The sequence below is a fragment of the Neoarius graeffei genome, chromosome 26 (genome assembly GCF_027579695.1).
Source record: "Neoarius graeffei isolate fNeoGra1 chromosome 26, fNeoGra1.pri, whole genome shotgun sequence".
NCBI lineage: Eukaryota > Metazoa > Chordata > Actinopteri > Siluriformes > Ariidae > Neoarius > Neoarius graeffei.
The window spans coordinates 43590838-43609558 of NC_083594.1; the positions used below are offsets into that span (position 1 = coordinate 43590838).

Here is an 18721-nt window from a genome sequence, read left to right on the forward strand (position 1 = left end):
GTGACTCAAAAAGAAAAGCACCGACAGTTTCCCGACGTCCCGTGAGCAGAGAGTGTACTCTGTTATACCAACTTCGACCTGTCATTACTCCCAAAGTACAGAACAGATCTTAACAAGATAATTTTCTTTGGAAAGCAGAGATTATAAGCTTTTTAATGATAGTATTCACGATAGAAAATATTCAAGAGTTAAGCAATGACAGATTTGGAAACTTAGATGAGCGTCTGCATGGATAGTTTTCACAGCACGGCTGGCGAGCGTCTGATACATATGCTTACTAAAACAACACATGTTGACCTTGGCTTGTTATTGTGCTTATTCACTTATTTTACTTTAACAATCAAAAAACTTGGAGGGAACGTTATCGTCAGCAACAATTTTAATTGCCTTGTTGCATCGCAGAGCCTCAATTAAGTCATTAGTCACGTTCACACCAATAGACAAGGGTGTATGAAGTAGGTGTTTCTGCTCTGCAGCTAGCACTCACAAGATTGTGGGGAAAATGTGGCCACCTGCACATATTAATGAGGATAAAAATGCACATTCGCCTAAATAAGCTCATTAGTGTAAGCAAGACTCGTACACCATTGTAAGAAAGCGTCTTAGTGAATGACTGACTAACTAAGCTCATTTACATTGTTTCATTTCAGGCCTTTCTGGTCACAGTTGATATAAAACATACTCGCAAGTCATTAAGATTGTTTACCAAAAACACTGCTAATTGTCACCTTCTTTTTTAAGTCAAAGTTGCTATGACTGCTAAAAAAAAAAAAGAGCTGAAAAAAAAATCCTTGAAAAGTTTTAGATGCGCTCATCAGAAGTGTGAAAGAGCATTCTTAGTGAAATCGACTTGCTTTGCTAAGGTCTTCAAAATGTTGCTGAGTTAGCCTAATGAGAGTTATTATATTTCTTGAGACCTCTAAACTGTAAAATCATTATTGGCTGAATCAATATCAAACAAAATCGTTTTCCACCACAGGCGATTGCTCTAAGACAGCGAGGGAGGCTCAGCCTCCTCTAAAAATGACGAACATCGTGTAGGATGAATTGCGCTAGGCTTATGTTATAGCCGACCTTATAACATTGCTATTTCAGATCCAGAATCAGAGAAATATATGTGGTCAACCCACTACAGTGCGAAATCATTCCGTTATAACTTTCCCCAGTTCGCCTAATGTGTGCGTGAGTTTTTCCCCCTCGTGACAGCGCGATGCAGCCCAGCCTCAGTGGACTTCAATGGCATTTGGGAGCTATGTGCTTTTCAATCTCAAAATGCAAGACGGTTATTGGACAAATACTGCGAAAACGCCTGCCCATGGAGTCCCACGGACTCCCAGCCTCAGTGGACTTCAATGGCATTTGGGAGCTCTGCGCTTTCAATATCAAAATGCAAGACGATTATTGGACAAATACTGCGAAAACGCCCGCCCACCAGACTCCCAGCCTCAGTGGACTTCAATGGCATTTGGGAGCTATGCGCTTTTCAATCTCAAAATGCAAGACGGTTATTGGACAAATACTGCGAAAACGCCCGCCCACGGAGTCCCACGGACTCCCAGCCTCAGTGGACTTCAATGGCATTTGGGAGCTATGCGCTTTTCAGTCTCAAAATGTAAGACGGTTATTGGACAAATACTGCGAAAACGCCTGCCCACGGAGTCCCACGGACTCCCAGCCTCAGTGGACTTCAATGGCATTTGGGAGCTCTGCGCTTTCAATATCAAAATGCAAGACGATTATTGGACAAATACTGCGAAAACGCCCGCCCACCAGACTCCCAGCCTCAGTGGACTTCAATGGCATTTGGGAGCTATGCGCTTTTCAATCTCAAAATGCAAGACGGTTATTGGACAAATACTGCGAAAACGCCCGCCAACGGAGTCCCACGGACTCCCAGCCTCAGTGGACTTCAATGGCATTTGGGAGCTCTGTGCTTTCAATATCAAAATGCAAGACGATTATTGGACAAATACTGCGAAAACGCCCGCCCACCAGACTCCCAGCCTCAGTGGACTTCAATGGCATTTGGGAGCTATACGCTTTTCAATCTCAAAATGCAAGACGGTTATTGGACAAATACTGCGAAAATGCCCGCCTACGGACTCTGAGCCTCACAGTGGGAGGGACATGGCACAGCGTTCCGCGAGGAGACTGGTGATTGGTGAAAGCGGACGGATATTTTCTTTGATTGACAGCTCGTTTCAAATATAGACAGGCAGCAGTGAATCTCAGTTCAGTCCCATGCGGATTCGCAAGTGCTGTGGTGTATTGTAAGAGATCAGCTTACATTTTGATTTCATTCATTACATACGGTTTCTACCAGCTTTTTTAGTTTGTATATATTTTCATTGTAAATAAAGTGTAAATATAGTGTTGTCAAGTTTGCTATCTTAGTTCCAGAAATTTTGTTTATTTGAGTGACTGAACTTGAACTTGAGGGGGCTAGTCAGCTAGCAAGAAAGCTGCGCACGGATGCCAAGCATTGCTGATTTAATTTTGGCGAAGCCATTTGCCAGTCTTCCTTTCGAGGAAAAAATTACAATTAAAGAGCAGGGTAGACCAACGCCTCAAATTGACTTGGTGAAAAAGGTAGGGAATAATACTCGTTCCTTTCAGCTCTCCTGGTACGAGAAAGTGAATTGGCTAACAGCAAGTGACCCACATCAACAACAGTAAATAGGCTACTTTAGTAATATGTCATCAATGGACCAAAAATATAGAATCTATTTAAAATGTTTATGCTGAGTATATTATATTGTAATATATATTTCTCTGGATATGAATTAAACACAGCTACAATTTGGAAAACATTTTTAAACAAAAACACAGCCGAGAACATTTCACACTACAGACCTGGATTAAAAGTGAAGGGTTATCAAAATTGTCAATAAAACATTTCTCAGTCAAAATAAGTAAAATATAGGGAAAGTGTCATTGAATGAAATGTGTGGCACCCAGCTCTATGTTTGGCTCCCCAAGGTCAGTGCTTGTGCCTATTCCAGAACACTCTGCTGTTACTGCTGAGGTTCCTGACAAAGAGCTGCTTTCAATAATGATCAATTTTTAAACAACATGCCACAATTTTAAAATATAAAATGTTAAAATATACCCTTCCCAACACCACCATCATGTATATTGGACAGTAGGCTAATGGGCCAAAAGAACCTGTTATTTCACAGTTTGTGACACTGCCAACAATCAGCCAGATCAGAGGCAAGAGTATGGGCAAAATTGATGTTTTTTCTTTTAAAATCTGGAAATATCGTAACCGACCAGCCTCCCCTGTTTGAAAGACTACCAGCCGCCACTGTTTTCCACCTACAAGTACTCATGGACTATTCGTGAAGGTTTTTTTTGTTGTTGTTGTCCCCCCCCCCAACTCTTCTACTTTCCAACTTTCCACTCTACTTTTGTGCCAAGAACTGTCGAAACTTTTCCCCGAGCCTAACAGTGGCACATCACAAAATTGCAAATAGAGTAAGAAACAAGAAACATCACACAGCAACTCTGGAGAAGGAAGAAGCCAAAAATACACTCCCCCCATATCCAGATGCGTAGGTGGTCACATCCTCTGCCGTTTGTTATCTTCAAAGGTATTGAGTCAGCACCTTTTTCAAAGCCTCAGTCACCTGAATGCCTTGTTTTCTGACACCAAAAGGGAACCGTTGTCAAGACAATCCCCGAGGCAGCTGTCAATCAACAACCCCAGCAGACGAACAGAAATATACAACGTTCTCAAACCATCTCTTTCACAAGGAACACAGGAAGGGAAGAAGGGGAAATGAATGAAGAAAGGAGGAGTGCGAGGGAGGCAAAGGCGTTGGACGAGTGTCGGCTTCATTAACTATCAAGACCAGCGTTCTGATCGTAACCCAAAATGTTATGTAGGATGTGCTTTGGACAAGTGCAGGCATTAACACGGAGGTTTCAAAAAGGTTTCAACCACACACTTGTTCATTTCCAACTCGAAAATCCTTTATATAATGTAATGTATTCAAGACATGTTAATTGACATTGCCATGCAATAAATTATTTATGTATAATTGATGATAAAAATAAAACCAATTACTTCAGCTGTTTGTCTGAAGTGGGGGGGGGATATTTTCATGCTACTAATGTTTCCTGGTAATCAAGACCATGGAGACACAGATGATGGTTGATGGATGATGCTTTTAATCCTATTAGGCTTGAAATAGCAGGTGCTGTTGCACCTCGACAGGACTGATGATATCCACGGGACCATTTATTTATTTTTAAATGTTAGCATGTTAGTAAAAAGGGCATCACTTCCTCCCCCACGGTGCTATTTTTTTTCTTGGATCAGAGTGCACTGTTTTCCTGTTTTTGATGGCTTAGCTAGCTCTATTTCTAGAGAATGTACAATACATGCTGTCCTTGCCAATACTGAACTTACTACAGCAGAGCCATGAGTGTCGTGAGTGGATGATGGAGCTCTGCTTGTTGCAGTGTGATAAAGAAAGAATATGTGGATGGATTTTCCTAAACATATCTTATCAGATTTTGGGTCATCGAGATGAAATTTGACTCTGACTTGCATGTCTGTGATCTTACCTCGACTATGGATTTTCACCAGAGGGATATTTGGTCAATATTTAACCATTTCTGTTTAACCTACAATCTCACTACCATCAAATGGTGTTTAATTGATCCTTTGGCTCACAAGCTTCAACACCTGTCCTGCTTATTGCCAAAGGATTGTTGGTTTGCACTTCATCTCATAGCCTCTCTCCTAAAACATCCATCCATCCATCCATTGTCTGTAACTGCTTATCCTGTCCAGGGTCGCGGGCAAGCTGGAGCCTATCCCCAGCTGACTATGGGCGAGAGGTGGGGTACACCCTGGACAAGTCGCCAGATCTTCACAGGGCTGACACCTACCAATTAGCCTACCAATAGAGCCACCAATTAGCATAACTTGCATGTCTTTGGATTGTGGGGGAAACCCATGCAGACACAGGGAGAACATGCAAACTCCACACAGAAAGGCTTCCGTCGGCCACTGGGTTCGAAACCAGAACCTTCTTGCTGTGAGGTGACAATGCTAACCACTATACCACCATGCCGCTCTCTCCTAAAACAGCCATCCAACCATTATCCATAACCACTTACTGTATCCTGTCGCGGGCAAGCTGGAGCCTATCCCAGCTGACTATGGGTGAGAGGCGGGGTACACCCTGGACAAGTCGCGAGATCATCGCAGGGCTCTCCTAAAACATTCTCTGTGCTACTGTATTTTTTCAACATGACTGCACACTAGGGTGGCACGGTGGTGTAGTGGTTAGCGCTGTCGCCTCACAGCAAGAAGGTCCGGGTTCGAGCCCCGTGGCCGGCGAGGGCCTTTTTGTGTGGAGTTTGCATGTTCTCCCCGTGTCCGCGTGGGTTTCCCCCACAGTCCAAAGACATGCAGGTTAGGTTAACTGGTGACTCTAAATTGACCGTGAGTGTGAATGGCTGTCTGTGTCTAAGGCCAAGTTTACATTAGACCGTATCTGTCTCATTTTCTTCACGGATGCACTATCCGTTTACATTAAAACGCCGGGAAACGGGAATCCGCCAGGGTCCACGTATTCAATCCAGATCGTGTCTGGTCCGGTGCTGTGTAAACATTGAGAATACGCGGATACGCTGTGCTGAGCTCTAGCTGGCGTCATCATTGGACAACGTCACTGTGACATCCACCTTCCTGATTCGCTGGCGTTGGTCATGTGACGCGACTGCTGAAAAACGGCGCGGACTTCCGCCTTGTATCACCTTTCATTAAAGAGTATAAAAGTATGAAAATACTGCAAATACTGATGCAAATACTGCCCATTGTGTAGTTATGATTGTCTTTAGGCTTGCCATCCTTCCACTTGCAAGTGGTAAGTGACTTGCGCACAGCGGCTCAGTCCCGAATCACTGCTCGTGCGCTTAACTCGCGCGCTCTGTGAGCTGCGCAGGGCCGGAGTGCACAGCCTCCAGAGGGCACTCGCTGTTCAGGGCGGAGTGATTTGGAGCGCAGCCGCTGAGGAGGAAGCGATGAGCCGCACTGACACATTTCAACTTACGTGCCGAATTAGTCATGTGATTAGCGTATCCATGTATTGGCGTTGCTGTGTGCACGCTAATCGTGTATTGGCGTTGCTGTGTGCACGCTAATCGTTTTTAAAAACGTTAATCTGATGATCCGCTGATACGGTCTAATGTAAACCCCACCTATGTGTCAGCCCTGTGATGACCTGGCGACTTGTCCAGGGTGTACCCCGCCTTTCGCCCGTAGTCAGCTGGGATAGGCTCCAGCTTGCTTGCAACCCTGTAGAACAGGATAAAGCAGCTAGAGATAATGAGATGAGATGAGACTGCACACTATTCTAGAGCTTGAATATTATGAACATGACACCAAAGAGCATACCTCAAATCATAAAAAAAATATCCAACTCAATTTCTCAGAGCTATTACTGGAGCCACTTGGCCAAATTAGTCCTGAAGTACCAAAGGACCAAAGAAGGGTCAAAATTCTTTAGCGATAGTTACCAAGGTGTGGTGAGACCAAAAATAGAAAACAATTCTGTCCCTTGGGTCCCTTGTTAAGTGTTTTGCCAGATTGGTGTGATAGTTCCAAGCCCAGTAATTTTTGCTCAAGCATCCCAAAAGCTGGCCAAAGTGTGAGATACAAGAAACAGGAGGTGAGAACAATACAAAAGAAAAGAACAACAGTAACAAACTGTTCACACGTCTGTATTCAGGCTGACAGAGAATGTGTTTCCCAACATGACGGCAACAAAATTATGCAAATCACAGCTTTGAAACTATACAATTAAAATAAGATCCAGGCAACAGCACAAAAGCACAGCCCTGAGACTTTATTTGACCTGGATACCAAACCAAGTGTTATAGCTGCCCAGGGTTCCTGATGGGGCCAACAAATCATGATGGTGCAGAAAAGCAGCAGTGATGCCAGCCATGACAAGAACCACCTTGTGGAAATTTCTGTCACAACTTTGAATCCACCAGGTTGTTGCTTGGAGACTAGAAAGACTTTTAGAGCATGTCCCCTTTCGCCCCCAGAATGATGACTTGGTGAAGCGTTTCAACAAGATCCTGACAATGCAGCTGTCCAAGCTCACTTCCCAACATCAATGAGACTGGGACTTGGTCCTGGTGCTGTGATCATACAGCTGCACTGTTCAGGAGTTTACATGTTTCACTCCCATACAACGGACAATTGGTACCCCACTGGAGGCTGACATCAATGAGGCATGTATTCAAGTTTTGGAGGCATTGGCCATGAGACCTGACAACTGGATGCGAATATAGTCTTATTTATCTAGTATTTAACAATTATTCCACGAAATCGAGCCATACATGAGCTGTTAGTGGCTACACTGCAAAAAATAAAAATCTTAGGAAGTTTATTTGTCTATTTTCAAGTCAAAACATCTAGCCACCCTTATTATAAGACATAATTGCCCAACAAGCAAAACCTCATTTAGCTAGAAAGGCTAGTTTTTAGACAGTCCATCTTGAAAATCTTGTATAGACAAAATGTCTTGAAAAAGTCTTATTTGGAGCACCTTTGAAAATAAAACAAGTTTTTTTTTTTAAAACAAGTAAGTACATTTTGGACATTTGTCAAATGCAGTTCATCTTGTTTCAAGAAAAAAAAAACAAAGTATGCTTGTTTTGGGAATAAATGAACTTTACTGAAATCTTTGAATCTAGTGCCCCCAAAATGCATTGTTGCTTTGGCGTTGTGTAAGCACTGTAAGTCAAAATGCGTAGACTTTTTTATTATTATTATTTTTTTTTTTTTTGGTGCCTGAGGTCCTGCGGAAGTGGAATCTTAAGAGATGTTTTAATGTTTGAATGTTGAAAAATAAACTTGTTGCAATGCTACACGTGTCGTCAACTTGATTCAAGATAGTCTCTGGTCTCATATCTAGAGTATTTTACTAATTACAGGTCACAAAAGGAGAATCTTTTAAGCTAGCAATGCTTAGTTGTAGAATTTAACAATCCTAATATTAGTATATTTATCTTAAATTCAGTTTTTACTGCTAAGACTTTGTCATTTTACTGCTAAGTCTTTGTCATCCACTTTGGCTCAGGTGGATAAGGCGCCATGCCATAAATCTGGGGACCTGGGTTTGATTCCGACCTACCATACAGGTCATTTCCCCGTCTCTCTCCCACTCATTTCCTGTCTCTACACTGTCCTATCCAATAAAGGTGGAAAAGGCCCCAAAAAAATCTTTAAAAAAGAATGGCTAAATGTAAGAAGTACGATCTTGTTATAAGAACTATTTTGATTATTTTGAGTTAATCAGATCTCGCATAATAAGTTCCCCAATCTTATTTTGGAATTATTTCATCTAAAAACAGGTTAGATTTTTCATCTTACTTTAAGAAATCTTACCAAGTCAAATTTGACTAGTTCCACTGGCAGATTTTTTTTCACCTGATTCAAGCAAATATGCTTTGTTTTAATCTTTTATTTCTTATTTTTGAAAGGCCATTTTTTGCAGTGTATAAGTCATGTACGACAAGATTGAGTGGAATAACTGTTTTATTCTATCCGTCTTTACTAGATTTTGAGAAATGGAGCATTTTTTTTTTTTTGCAAATTCGATAAATAAAAACTTTGTACAAAAGGTTCGACAAAATAATTTCCATTAGAATGTAAACAAACCGCGGAAATAACAGTAGCAATTTGTGAAAAATGCTATAATAATAATTCTTGATTTTTTTTTTAAAAAAAGATACATTCTTCCCATGAAATAATTTCAATCCATATTTTGTTGCTTTTGTTTTTTTGTACTTTTGGGGGTTTTGTTTTCAAGTAGAGTTTTTATTTCGTCCTCGGTTGGTTCAGCAACACGCTCCGCCATTTTCTTCTTCTTCTTTAGGGTTTTTTTGGCGGTTGGCAAATTAACTTAAAGGTGCATTACTGCCACCAACTGGGCTGGAGTGTGGAACAGGCGATATTTTGGGGGACGACACACTTGTATTCTTTTAGCTATTTCTGTTTCTTTTAAATACTTGATAAAGTGATATATCTGACGATGTGCTCCGCCATTTTGTTTTCCTCTCCTCACGGGATATGAGCTGATATCCTAGTTGTAGAGTAGGGTTAGGGTCAGAGTGTGCCAAGCTCATATCCAGTGAATGTGGATAGAAGTATTGTAAGATTACAGTAAACCAAATATAAGAATATTTCACCTACTTTTAGACCTATTATTGGCAGGTAATTTTGCTTTGTTTCAGAAATAAATACTTAATATATAAATTAATTATTAGCAGATATAAATTATCTGCTAATAATATAATTAAACTATTTCTTGAAATTAGTTAAACTGTCTAGGATTAATAAGCTTATTTTTTGATATCAGAAATGCTAAAAAAAAACATGATATTCAAGATATTTTCGCTTGCTAATATGCTATAATTTCCAATGATGCCAAGCTTCATGCTGGAGATACTCTCGGAAGAAAAGGTACTAAACTATACCTTGTCACTGTGGTGGTACCCTTAATATTTGTAACCTTATTATGCATCTTTCACTTGGAAATGTGGATATACACTCATCGGCCACTTTAACAGGAACTTGATCTTGATTCTAAGATTCCTGTTCTTGGCTGCAGGACTGGAACCCAATGTGTTCTTCTGCTGTTGCATGCTGAGATGCTTTTCTGTTCAGCATGGTTGTAAAGAGTTGCTATGAGTTGCTATATCCTTCCTGGCAGCTCGAACCAATCTGGCCATTTTTCTCTGACCTTTCTTATCAACAAGACCTTTGTTTCCACCCACAGAACTCAGTGTTTTTTTGCTTTTCGCACCATTCTGTGTAAACTCTAGAGATGGTTGAGTGTGAAAACCCCAGGAGATCAGCAGTTTCTGAAATACTCAAACCAGTCCAATAATAATAATAACCAGTCCAGTTAATAGTGCTGAGTGTGGCTGTTAGCTCCAACAGGAAATGGGGACAGAGGGACGCCAGGGACTCATTACTTTGTTTCTGGGATCAGCTGTCTTCATAGTGAGTGTCTTCTCGTTACCCTCTGTGAGGTTTTTTTTTTTTTTCCATGTCTGAGTTCCCCTGACTAGAGTCCTGTGGATGCTTGCCTTGCCTCTGCTATAGGTGAGTGAGTTGCCAAATGAAAACAGCAGAGTGTTTCAGAGTGTAATTCATCACTGACTCATAGTAATGCTATACTTAGGCATATCAGACACTCGCCGGCCATGCTGTGAAAACTGTCCATGCAGACGCTCATCAAAGTTTCCAAATCTGTCATTGCTTAACTCTTGAATATTTTCTATTGTGAATACTATCATTAAAAAGCTTATAATCTCTGTTTCCAAAGAAACTTATCTCGTTAAGATCTGTTCAGTACTTTGGGAGTAACGGCAGGTTGAAGTTGGTATAACAGAGTACACTCTGCTCGCGGGACATCGGGAAACTGCCGGTGCTTTTCTTTTTGAGTCACGGGAAAGTGGTCAGGCTCTCTCTCTCTCTTCTGATCGGTTTCCGACTGGATTACTCATGAATATCAATCAGATAACTTTTACAGGGATGTTCTCTCGCTCTCACTGTTTCTGATGAAGTATTCAGCAAAACTTTCCGTCAGCTAGTTTTGATGTTATGATTCACGAGACACTTGGAAGTGTGTTTTCATAGCTTTACCGTCTTATTTTTTTCAAATTGAACTGATTCATCTCACAGGGATCCCAGCAGTAATTGAAAAAAATAGAGGAATGTAAGAAACTATCAGCAGGGGTCAAGGGCGCTGCAAGCCCCCTGAAGCTGTTGAGATTTTAACATTTAAAGATGCTATAGAACACACTTTTTACATAGATTTAACATAGAAAAGCAACAGAATTTAACAATAATGTGTATCTATTTGATGCCATATTTTGTAATCAATGACATAAGTGGCAAAAAAAATTTGTTATTTATAAAAATTAGATGAAAATGTAGCTTTGAAGAATATACTTCTTCTAACCTGGACACTGTTCCGCTATCTCTTTTATGGACGATATCTTTTTTCCACGACATATTGAATGAAGTTCAACGCATTAGAAACAAAAGCACGAACGGAGTTAAAACACATTTTCTAGCAAATGGGCGCAGCCATATTGTTTTCTCATTCTATTGCGTACAGTCGCGCGGTATTTACATCATTTTAACTTCCAAGTGTTCCCGAATGTCAACGAGAACAAACGAAGCTGACAAAAACAACGCTAAACAAGCAAACCAAATCAGAACGTATTCTGCTGGTCATTTTACTTAAGCATATTTTTAACGGATATACAAGAGATTTAAAAAAAAAAAAACACCACCACTTTGGCTAGAAAAATAGCGGAATTCCGCTAAATAGCGGACGTCTGGGATCCCTGATCTCATTATCTCTAGCCGCTTTATCCTGTTCTACAGGGTCGCAGGCGAGCTGGAGCCTATCCCAGCTGACTACGGGTGAAAGGTGGGGTACACCCTGGACAAGTCGCCAGGTCATCACAGGGCTGACACATAGACACAGACAACCATTCACACTCACATTCACACCTACGGTCAATTTAGAGTCACCAGTTAACCTAACCTGCATGTCTTTGGACTGTGGGGGAAACCGGAGCACCCGGAGGAAACCCACGCGGACACGGGGAGAACATGCAAACTCCACACAGAAAGGCCCTCGCCGGCCACAGGGCTCGAACCCGGACCTTCTTGCTGTGAGGCGACAGTGCTAACCACTACACCACCGTGCCGCCCTGAACTGATTCATGTAAATAAATAATAACTATTTTAGAATATACCTGGAGTTGTTTCAGTGAAAAATATTGATCGCTTAGTGGTCAGAATGATAGTTTAAAAAAACAGAAGTCAGAAACGCGAGTGTCGGTTTCAGTTCAATTAATGTGAATTGTTTATTGGATGTGGGTCAGACAGTTTTTTTCAAGGTTCGCCTTGAAAGCGGTGACTATTAATCAAAATAATCATTTATATTCTTTAATATGAACACTAGTAAGCCCTATTTTTGAGAAATGCAAATGCCTACAGAGCACAAAGCAGGTATTAGAAATAATCTTTTATTCATTTGTTTACTTTGATAGAGAATGGTAGATGTGAATGACATGCAATGCTTAGCCTATTTATGTGTATTTTATGATGATCACTGATTTCTCCTTCTTATGAGAGTTAAGATCAGCTTTATATTCCACAAATAAAGCCATTCGGTGAAACTTTGAAGAAGTTTAATGGTTTAGCCTAATTAGCATAATTTATACTAATTAAATACTAATTTGCATAATTTTATTTTACTAATTTTTCAAACTTTGTATTCAGTAAACAGCTGTCTGTGTGTCTGCCAATTCCCATGTAAATACCTTGAAAAATATAAAAGTTATTAAAGAAAAATTTGATTTCGTTCATTAATGAGGCCCATTTTTGGACCATGTGATCCTCATACAGAATATTACGGCACTTTTCGAAAAATTAGGCCGTTCTTTCAATCTCCGATTTGTAATATCTCAAGATACTATAGTATTCTTCAGACAGGTGTTGCAAACTGTAGCTCCTCTTGGCAGGATGACAAATTTGTCAATAACTGTATTAATGGTTGATTAGGTTTTACTTGCATTTAGGACGTTTCAGTGCAATGTAGGAAGATTCTACACCAAACGACGGCACCCGTGTCAAGCCAGTCCAAGTCTGTGAACCTGCCGAAGTACATCTTTTTTTTTTTCTTGCACAATCCAAACAAAACAAAGGAAGCCCAGTTGTATGGGAAAAAAAGCACCCATCTGGCAGCAATGCCTCTGATGCCACAGCTGTTGATGAACATCTCTCCAGAGACTAAAGGTCATGCACCTGACAGATGAAAGCTGTACAGATTATTCAAAGCTAGCTGGGGCTTCACCTCGAGGAAACACCTGGTACCATGTGGTACAGTGGTGCTGGAATCTTACCGGTCATAATCCCCATTGCAGAGCGCTCTCACTGGGATGGTAAAAGACTGCCAAACTGGATTGAGGGTGTTCTTCACAACCTCTGTCTTATGGCAGATGGTGAACCTTAACAGAGAGAAGGAAGGTGACGAGCCAGTAGAGGTGTTTTATTACTCAGAAATGAACCATAACACACAGCAGGGTATCAACCAGCTGCTGCATTTATCTTCAGAGCTCCACACCAAACAAACCACATGGGAACGTCTTCAACAAATTTAGTGACGAATGATTGGTCAAAATGGTAAAAAAAAAAAAAAAATGTAGCTGAAAGTTTCTTGTTTTGCTAAATTAGTGCCAACTGACGTCAGAATCATACTTTATATTGGGTATGATCTACGTACACTACCGTTCAAAGGTTTGGGGTCACCCAGACAATTTTGTGTTTTCCATGAAAAGTCACACTTTTATTTCCCACCATAAGTTGTAAAATGAATAGAAAATGTAGTCAAGGCATTTTTCTGGCCATTTTGAGCATTTAATCGACCCCACAAATGTGATGCTCCATAAACTCAGGCTACGTTTACATTAGACTGTATCTGTCTCGTTTTCTTCGCGGATGCACTGTCCGTTTACATTAAACCGCCTGGAAACGCCAGGAAACGGGAATCTGCCAGCGTCCACGTATTCAATCCAGATCGTGTCAGCTCCGGTGCTGTGTAAACATTCAGAATACGCGGATACGCTGTGCTGAGCTCTAGCTGGCGTCGTCATTGGACAACGTCACTGTGACATCCACCTTCCTGATTCGCTGGCGTTGGTCATGTGACGCGACTGCTGAAAAACGGCGCGGACTTCCGCCTTGTATCACCTTTCATTAAAGAGTATAAAAGTATGAAAATACTGCAAATACTGATGCAAATACTGCCCATTGTGTAGTTATGATTGTCTTTAGGCTTGCCATCCTTCCACTTGCAAGTAGTAAGTGATATGCGCTGGGATCTCACACACAGCGGCTCAGTCCCGAATCGTGGCTCGTGCACTTCACTCGCGCGCTGTGTGAGCTGCGCAGGGCCAGAGTGCGCACCCTCCAGAGGGCACTCGCTGTTCAGGGCGGAGTGATTTGGAGCGCAGGATGCCTGTGGAGCCGAGCGTATCCGTGTATTGGCGTTGCTGTGTGCACGCAAATCGTGTATTGGTGTTGCTGTGTGCACGCTAATCGTTTTAAAAACGTTAATCTGATGATCCACTGATACGGTCTAATGTAAACATGGGCTCAATCTGCTCAAAGGAAGGTCAGTTTTATAGCTTCTCTAAAGAGCTCAACTGTTTTCAGCTGTGCTAACATGATTGTACAAGGGTTTTCTAATCATCCATTAGCCTTCTGAGGCAATGAGCAAACACATTGTACCATTAGAACACTGGAGTGAGAGTTGCTGGAAATGGGCCTCTATACACCTATGGAGATATTGCACCAAAAACCAGACATTTGCAGCTAGAATAGTCATTTACCACATTAGCAATGTATAGAGTGGATTTCTGATTAGTTTAAAGTGATCTTCATTGAAAAGAACAGTGCTTTTCTTTCAAAAATAAGGACATTTCAAAGTGACCCCAAACTTTTGAATGGTAGTGTATCTACAGGATCAGTCAAAAGATTGTACACCCCTACTTATTCATAGGTTGCTGTATTTGGACTATTTTCTACATTGTAGAACAATACTGAAAATATCAAAGCTATGAAATAACATATGGAACCTATATGGAATTATGTGTTTAAAAAAAGGTTAAAGTGCCATTCCACCATTGGATGTATTCTTTGGCATAAAATACAATATATTTTGACAACATATATAAATGGTATCACTAGATAGAGAAATCTTTTAGCTTCAAAATGATATATCAAACATAATTTTTTGACAACGACAAGTATATTAATTTTGCGACCAAAGTCACCTACCCTTTTAATTTCCGCGCGTGATGTCATCGGCAGGTTCCCCTTCTTGTGTACCACGTGACGTGTGACGTGGCACATATTATCAGCAATGGCGGATAGAACGCGATAAAAATAATACCAATAAATCTAGCTAATACCAATAAATCTAGCTAACTGAAAGATTAACTCAAAATTTTTCGCAATTTTTTTGGCCCCCATATACGAGGAGAAATGACTCTCTCACTTTGGGGGTTTCCTGGTCTAAAAATAGACCGACACGTGGTACACAAGAAGGGGAACCTGCCGATGACATCACGTTTCACTACCGCGCGGAAATTAAAAGGGTAAGTGACTTTGGTCGCAAAATTAATATACTTGTCGTTGTCAAAAAATTATGTTTGATATATCATTTTGAAGCTAAAAGATTTCTCTGTCTAGTCATGTTGTCATAAAATATATTGTATTTTATGCCAAAGAATACATCCAATGGTGGAATGGCACTTTAAGAAAACAAAATATGTTTGGTATTTTAGATTCTTCAAAGTATCCAGTGTTTACCCTGATGAGGTTTTGTACACTACTGGCATTATCTTAACCAGCTTCATCAGGTAGTCACCTGGAATGCTTTTCAATTAACAGGCGTGCCTCGTCAAAACTTAATTAGTGGATGAGTTTTTAAATAAAAAAAAAAATACAGTAAATAGCCCTATTCAACAACTAGTAATCCATATAATGTCAAGAACCGCTCAAATAGGTCAAGAGAAACAACATCCATCATTACTTTAAGACATGAAGAACTGTCTTTTAAAGCGAGACGGCATTTAGATTTCATAAAATCGGTGAAATTTAGTTCCCTCTGAAATTTGGTCGTTGGGATATATGTTTGTTTCTGTAATATCTCACAAAATATCAGGCCATTCTGTGGCTGGGAAGTTATTTAATTTGAGGGGATTCTCGAGCAAACAATATGCATGAAATCGCTCGCTTTGCGCAGTCAAGCAGACAGAGGAAGTCAGTGTGCGCATGCGCAGGTTTACCTTTGACCGTGCACTGACAGTTCCATCATTCTGTCGCTAAATGAACAGCTGATCGCACCGAGGTGCTCGCTGACCGCCAATATTTATTAGTTTGGTCCTGCGTTTCCTTTCCTTTGCATGTAACATAACATCTTTTCTTCTCGCTTTCTGTTACTGTAGTCGGTCTATCACATTTCCTTCACGTTTCCTTGCACGAACGAGGAAAGCCCACCACATGATGCATGATGTATTGCGTCATGGTGAAGCAAGAAAAAATAGCGGAGAATTTAGGGCCATGTGGCCCTAAATTCATTAATTGTTCTATTTTTTAAAAAAACAGAAGTCTGTGATTCGAATTCTGTAACTTTCAGTCCACTAAACAAAAATAATTGGATGTCAGGGGAAATTTTTTTTTTTATGACCTACACTTGAAAAGTCTGAAAGGCAGTCTAGCTTTAATTAATAAAAATAAAGAAAAGACACTGAAATTAGAAGGTGTGTCCAGACTTTTGACTGGTACCGTCTGGTCTGCTGATCATAACCGAATACTATATCTGAGATAGTGCTATAGCTAGAATGACCTCATTTCTGTATTGCTAATTAGCTCTCGTTAGCTTCTCTTATTAGCAGTGTTAACAATTCCTTGAATTCCACGAATGACTCCTTTAAATTTTCCACATGTGTGCTGAAGAAATTTCACTGTCAGTTATTAGCTTCTTAATTTGGCCAGTGTTAAATTAACTAAATAAAAGAAAGCTCAAGGAAATGTAAACTATTCAAACCCAGCATCTATTTAGTTACGCCTGTGGCCCTGATTTACGGAAGGTTTTCACGTGTAAAATCACATGCAAACTTGATAACAAGACCAATGAGCAAAATATCATTGCTTGTCCATTTTGTGGATTTGGCTTAATGACCATGTAATTTGGTTCCTTTCTACTTTTGGGATGTGTTAAAGCAAAGGTCGAGTCTGAATAATAACTCATTGTACAATGGCGAGGATTTCCAACGAGTATAATGTTATGCAAGGGAAAAAAAACAAGCTTAGCTAGCGCAAGCGAACAATACCCTGGTCCTGCTTATGACAAAAAAAACAAACACTGGCCAAACTTTTATTATGTTTATGATATTTATTATATGGTGGTATAACATTTGATTTCTTCAGTTCATTATAAGCTACCGTTAGCTAATGATACTGAATTCATCAAGCTAGCGTACTTTATAAGATGCTGCCTAAGGCAACGTTAGTAATAACGTTTATGCCTTTTATATCCGACGGGATCCTCAGGCCATACACGGATACAGGGGAAGCACTTTATGCCATTTTGTATGGAATGTGATTAGTATTTGTCCCCACTCTAGATTGCCAAGTCATTGGCTTTGACACTTTGGAACACTGATTGCACCGAATAAAGAGTCTTTGAAAAGATTTTCATTAAAATATTCCTTATTAGCATAATGCACTTTTATGTCAACACTCTTTTATTCATTTATTCATATCCTATTTCGAACAGGTTTTAAAACAGCACAATATATCCCACTGCACACACAAATTAGCATGTGTTATTCTGAATCTTAAATCAGGGACTGAGTGTGTGTGTGTGTGTGTGTGTGTGTGTGTGTGTGTGTGTGTGTGTGTGTGTGTGTGTGTGTTTTGTCCTAATATTAAGACCAAATTCTGTAAAACTCCGTTATTGTTCAGCAAATGATGGACTGCAGAAATGTGAGGGAAGAGTAGACTATGATAGACTATGATGGAGCCATAGTGATGAAATACACGCAACTGGGAAATGTACAGACCAGACAACATATTTTGCTTCTTTCTGAAAAACAACATCCATTAAATGAGATGCGATAATACATGATGTGCTTCTCAGAATAAGAGCAGACTGGGGCAGTGGTATAGCAGAAGTGCCGCAATGTGTAGCATGTCCAGCTAATTGCAGTTAGCATGTATAGACCCCTTCGCATGTTTGTAAACAAACCGACCGTTGCCAGGATGCGCGCGCAGCCTGGACTCAGAAACAATGGCGCTGCCCATAGACCGGCATTATGAGCTGTCAGATTATGCCAAACAATTGTCTTTACAAGATTGAGAATGCTACATAAATAAGTTAACTCTAACAAGTGGACATCGCCTACCGGATCCGCATTTAATTAAAGAGTGGACGGACGATGTTAGTAAGTTCCCTGGTATACAATGGCCAGATATGACAAGACTTCAGTGTACACCCATGAAAAACTTCGTGCCTACAAGTCTTTAGACGCATATGATTATGTTATGTGTGGGCATGTACAACTTGATTAACAATGGGACATTCATATTCATTTTGTTTTAATCAAATTATGCCAGTGATGTGATGGCAATGTGGCTTTAGCTACAACAGCAAATACCAGGGCTTTGAACCGGTTCAAGGAACGAAAATGAAAACCGGGAACTTTTTCTATTTCACATGGAACAGAAACGAAACCAGAAACTTTATTATTTTTTATGTTCCGGAACAGAAACGCTTATTAAAAATAATGGTAACCGCTTAATACCGGTTTTTATTTCGTTCCTCAAAGTTTCCGTAGCCTACAAATAAAAAAGCCATTCTCCTCCTGCGCAAGTTTCTATGACCCGCTGGGGTTCACTTCCTGTGTGACGTTCGCTGACTGAATGGAGAGAGCGGGAAGGTGGACTACTATGACGTCTCCACGTGATAATAAGTGAGTAAGTGCATTACTGAGTGTCTGAGCAAAGAAGAGCCTGAACGTTGCAACCTCCCTATTGGCTGTTTGTAAAAATGTATCAGTTGTTGCCCTTCCCACGGGAATCATCGCGGGCTCGAGG

The 18721-nt window shown here is 40.5% G+C and overlaps 1 protein-coding gene across 3 annotated transcripts in view; it reads right to left on the bottom strand.

The window, feature by feature from the left end:
• cpne5b (copine Vb) overlaps positions 1–18721 on the bottom strand; it is a 304129-nt gene that overhangs the window by 101228 nt on the left and 184180 nt on the right. For all 3 annotated transcript variants that reach the window (XM_060910664.1, XM_060910665.1, XM_060910663.1), the window contains one exon: positions 12961–13065. In XM_060910664.1, coding sequence (XP_060766647.1) covers positions 12961–13065 — 105 coding nt within the window. The remainder of the gene's footprint in view (positions 1–12960; positions 13066–18721) is intronic.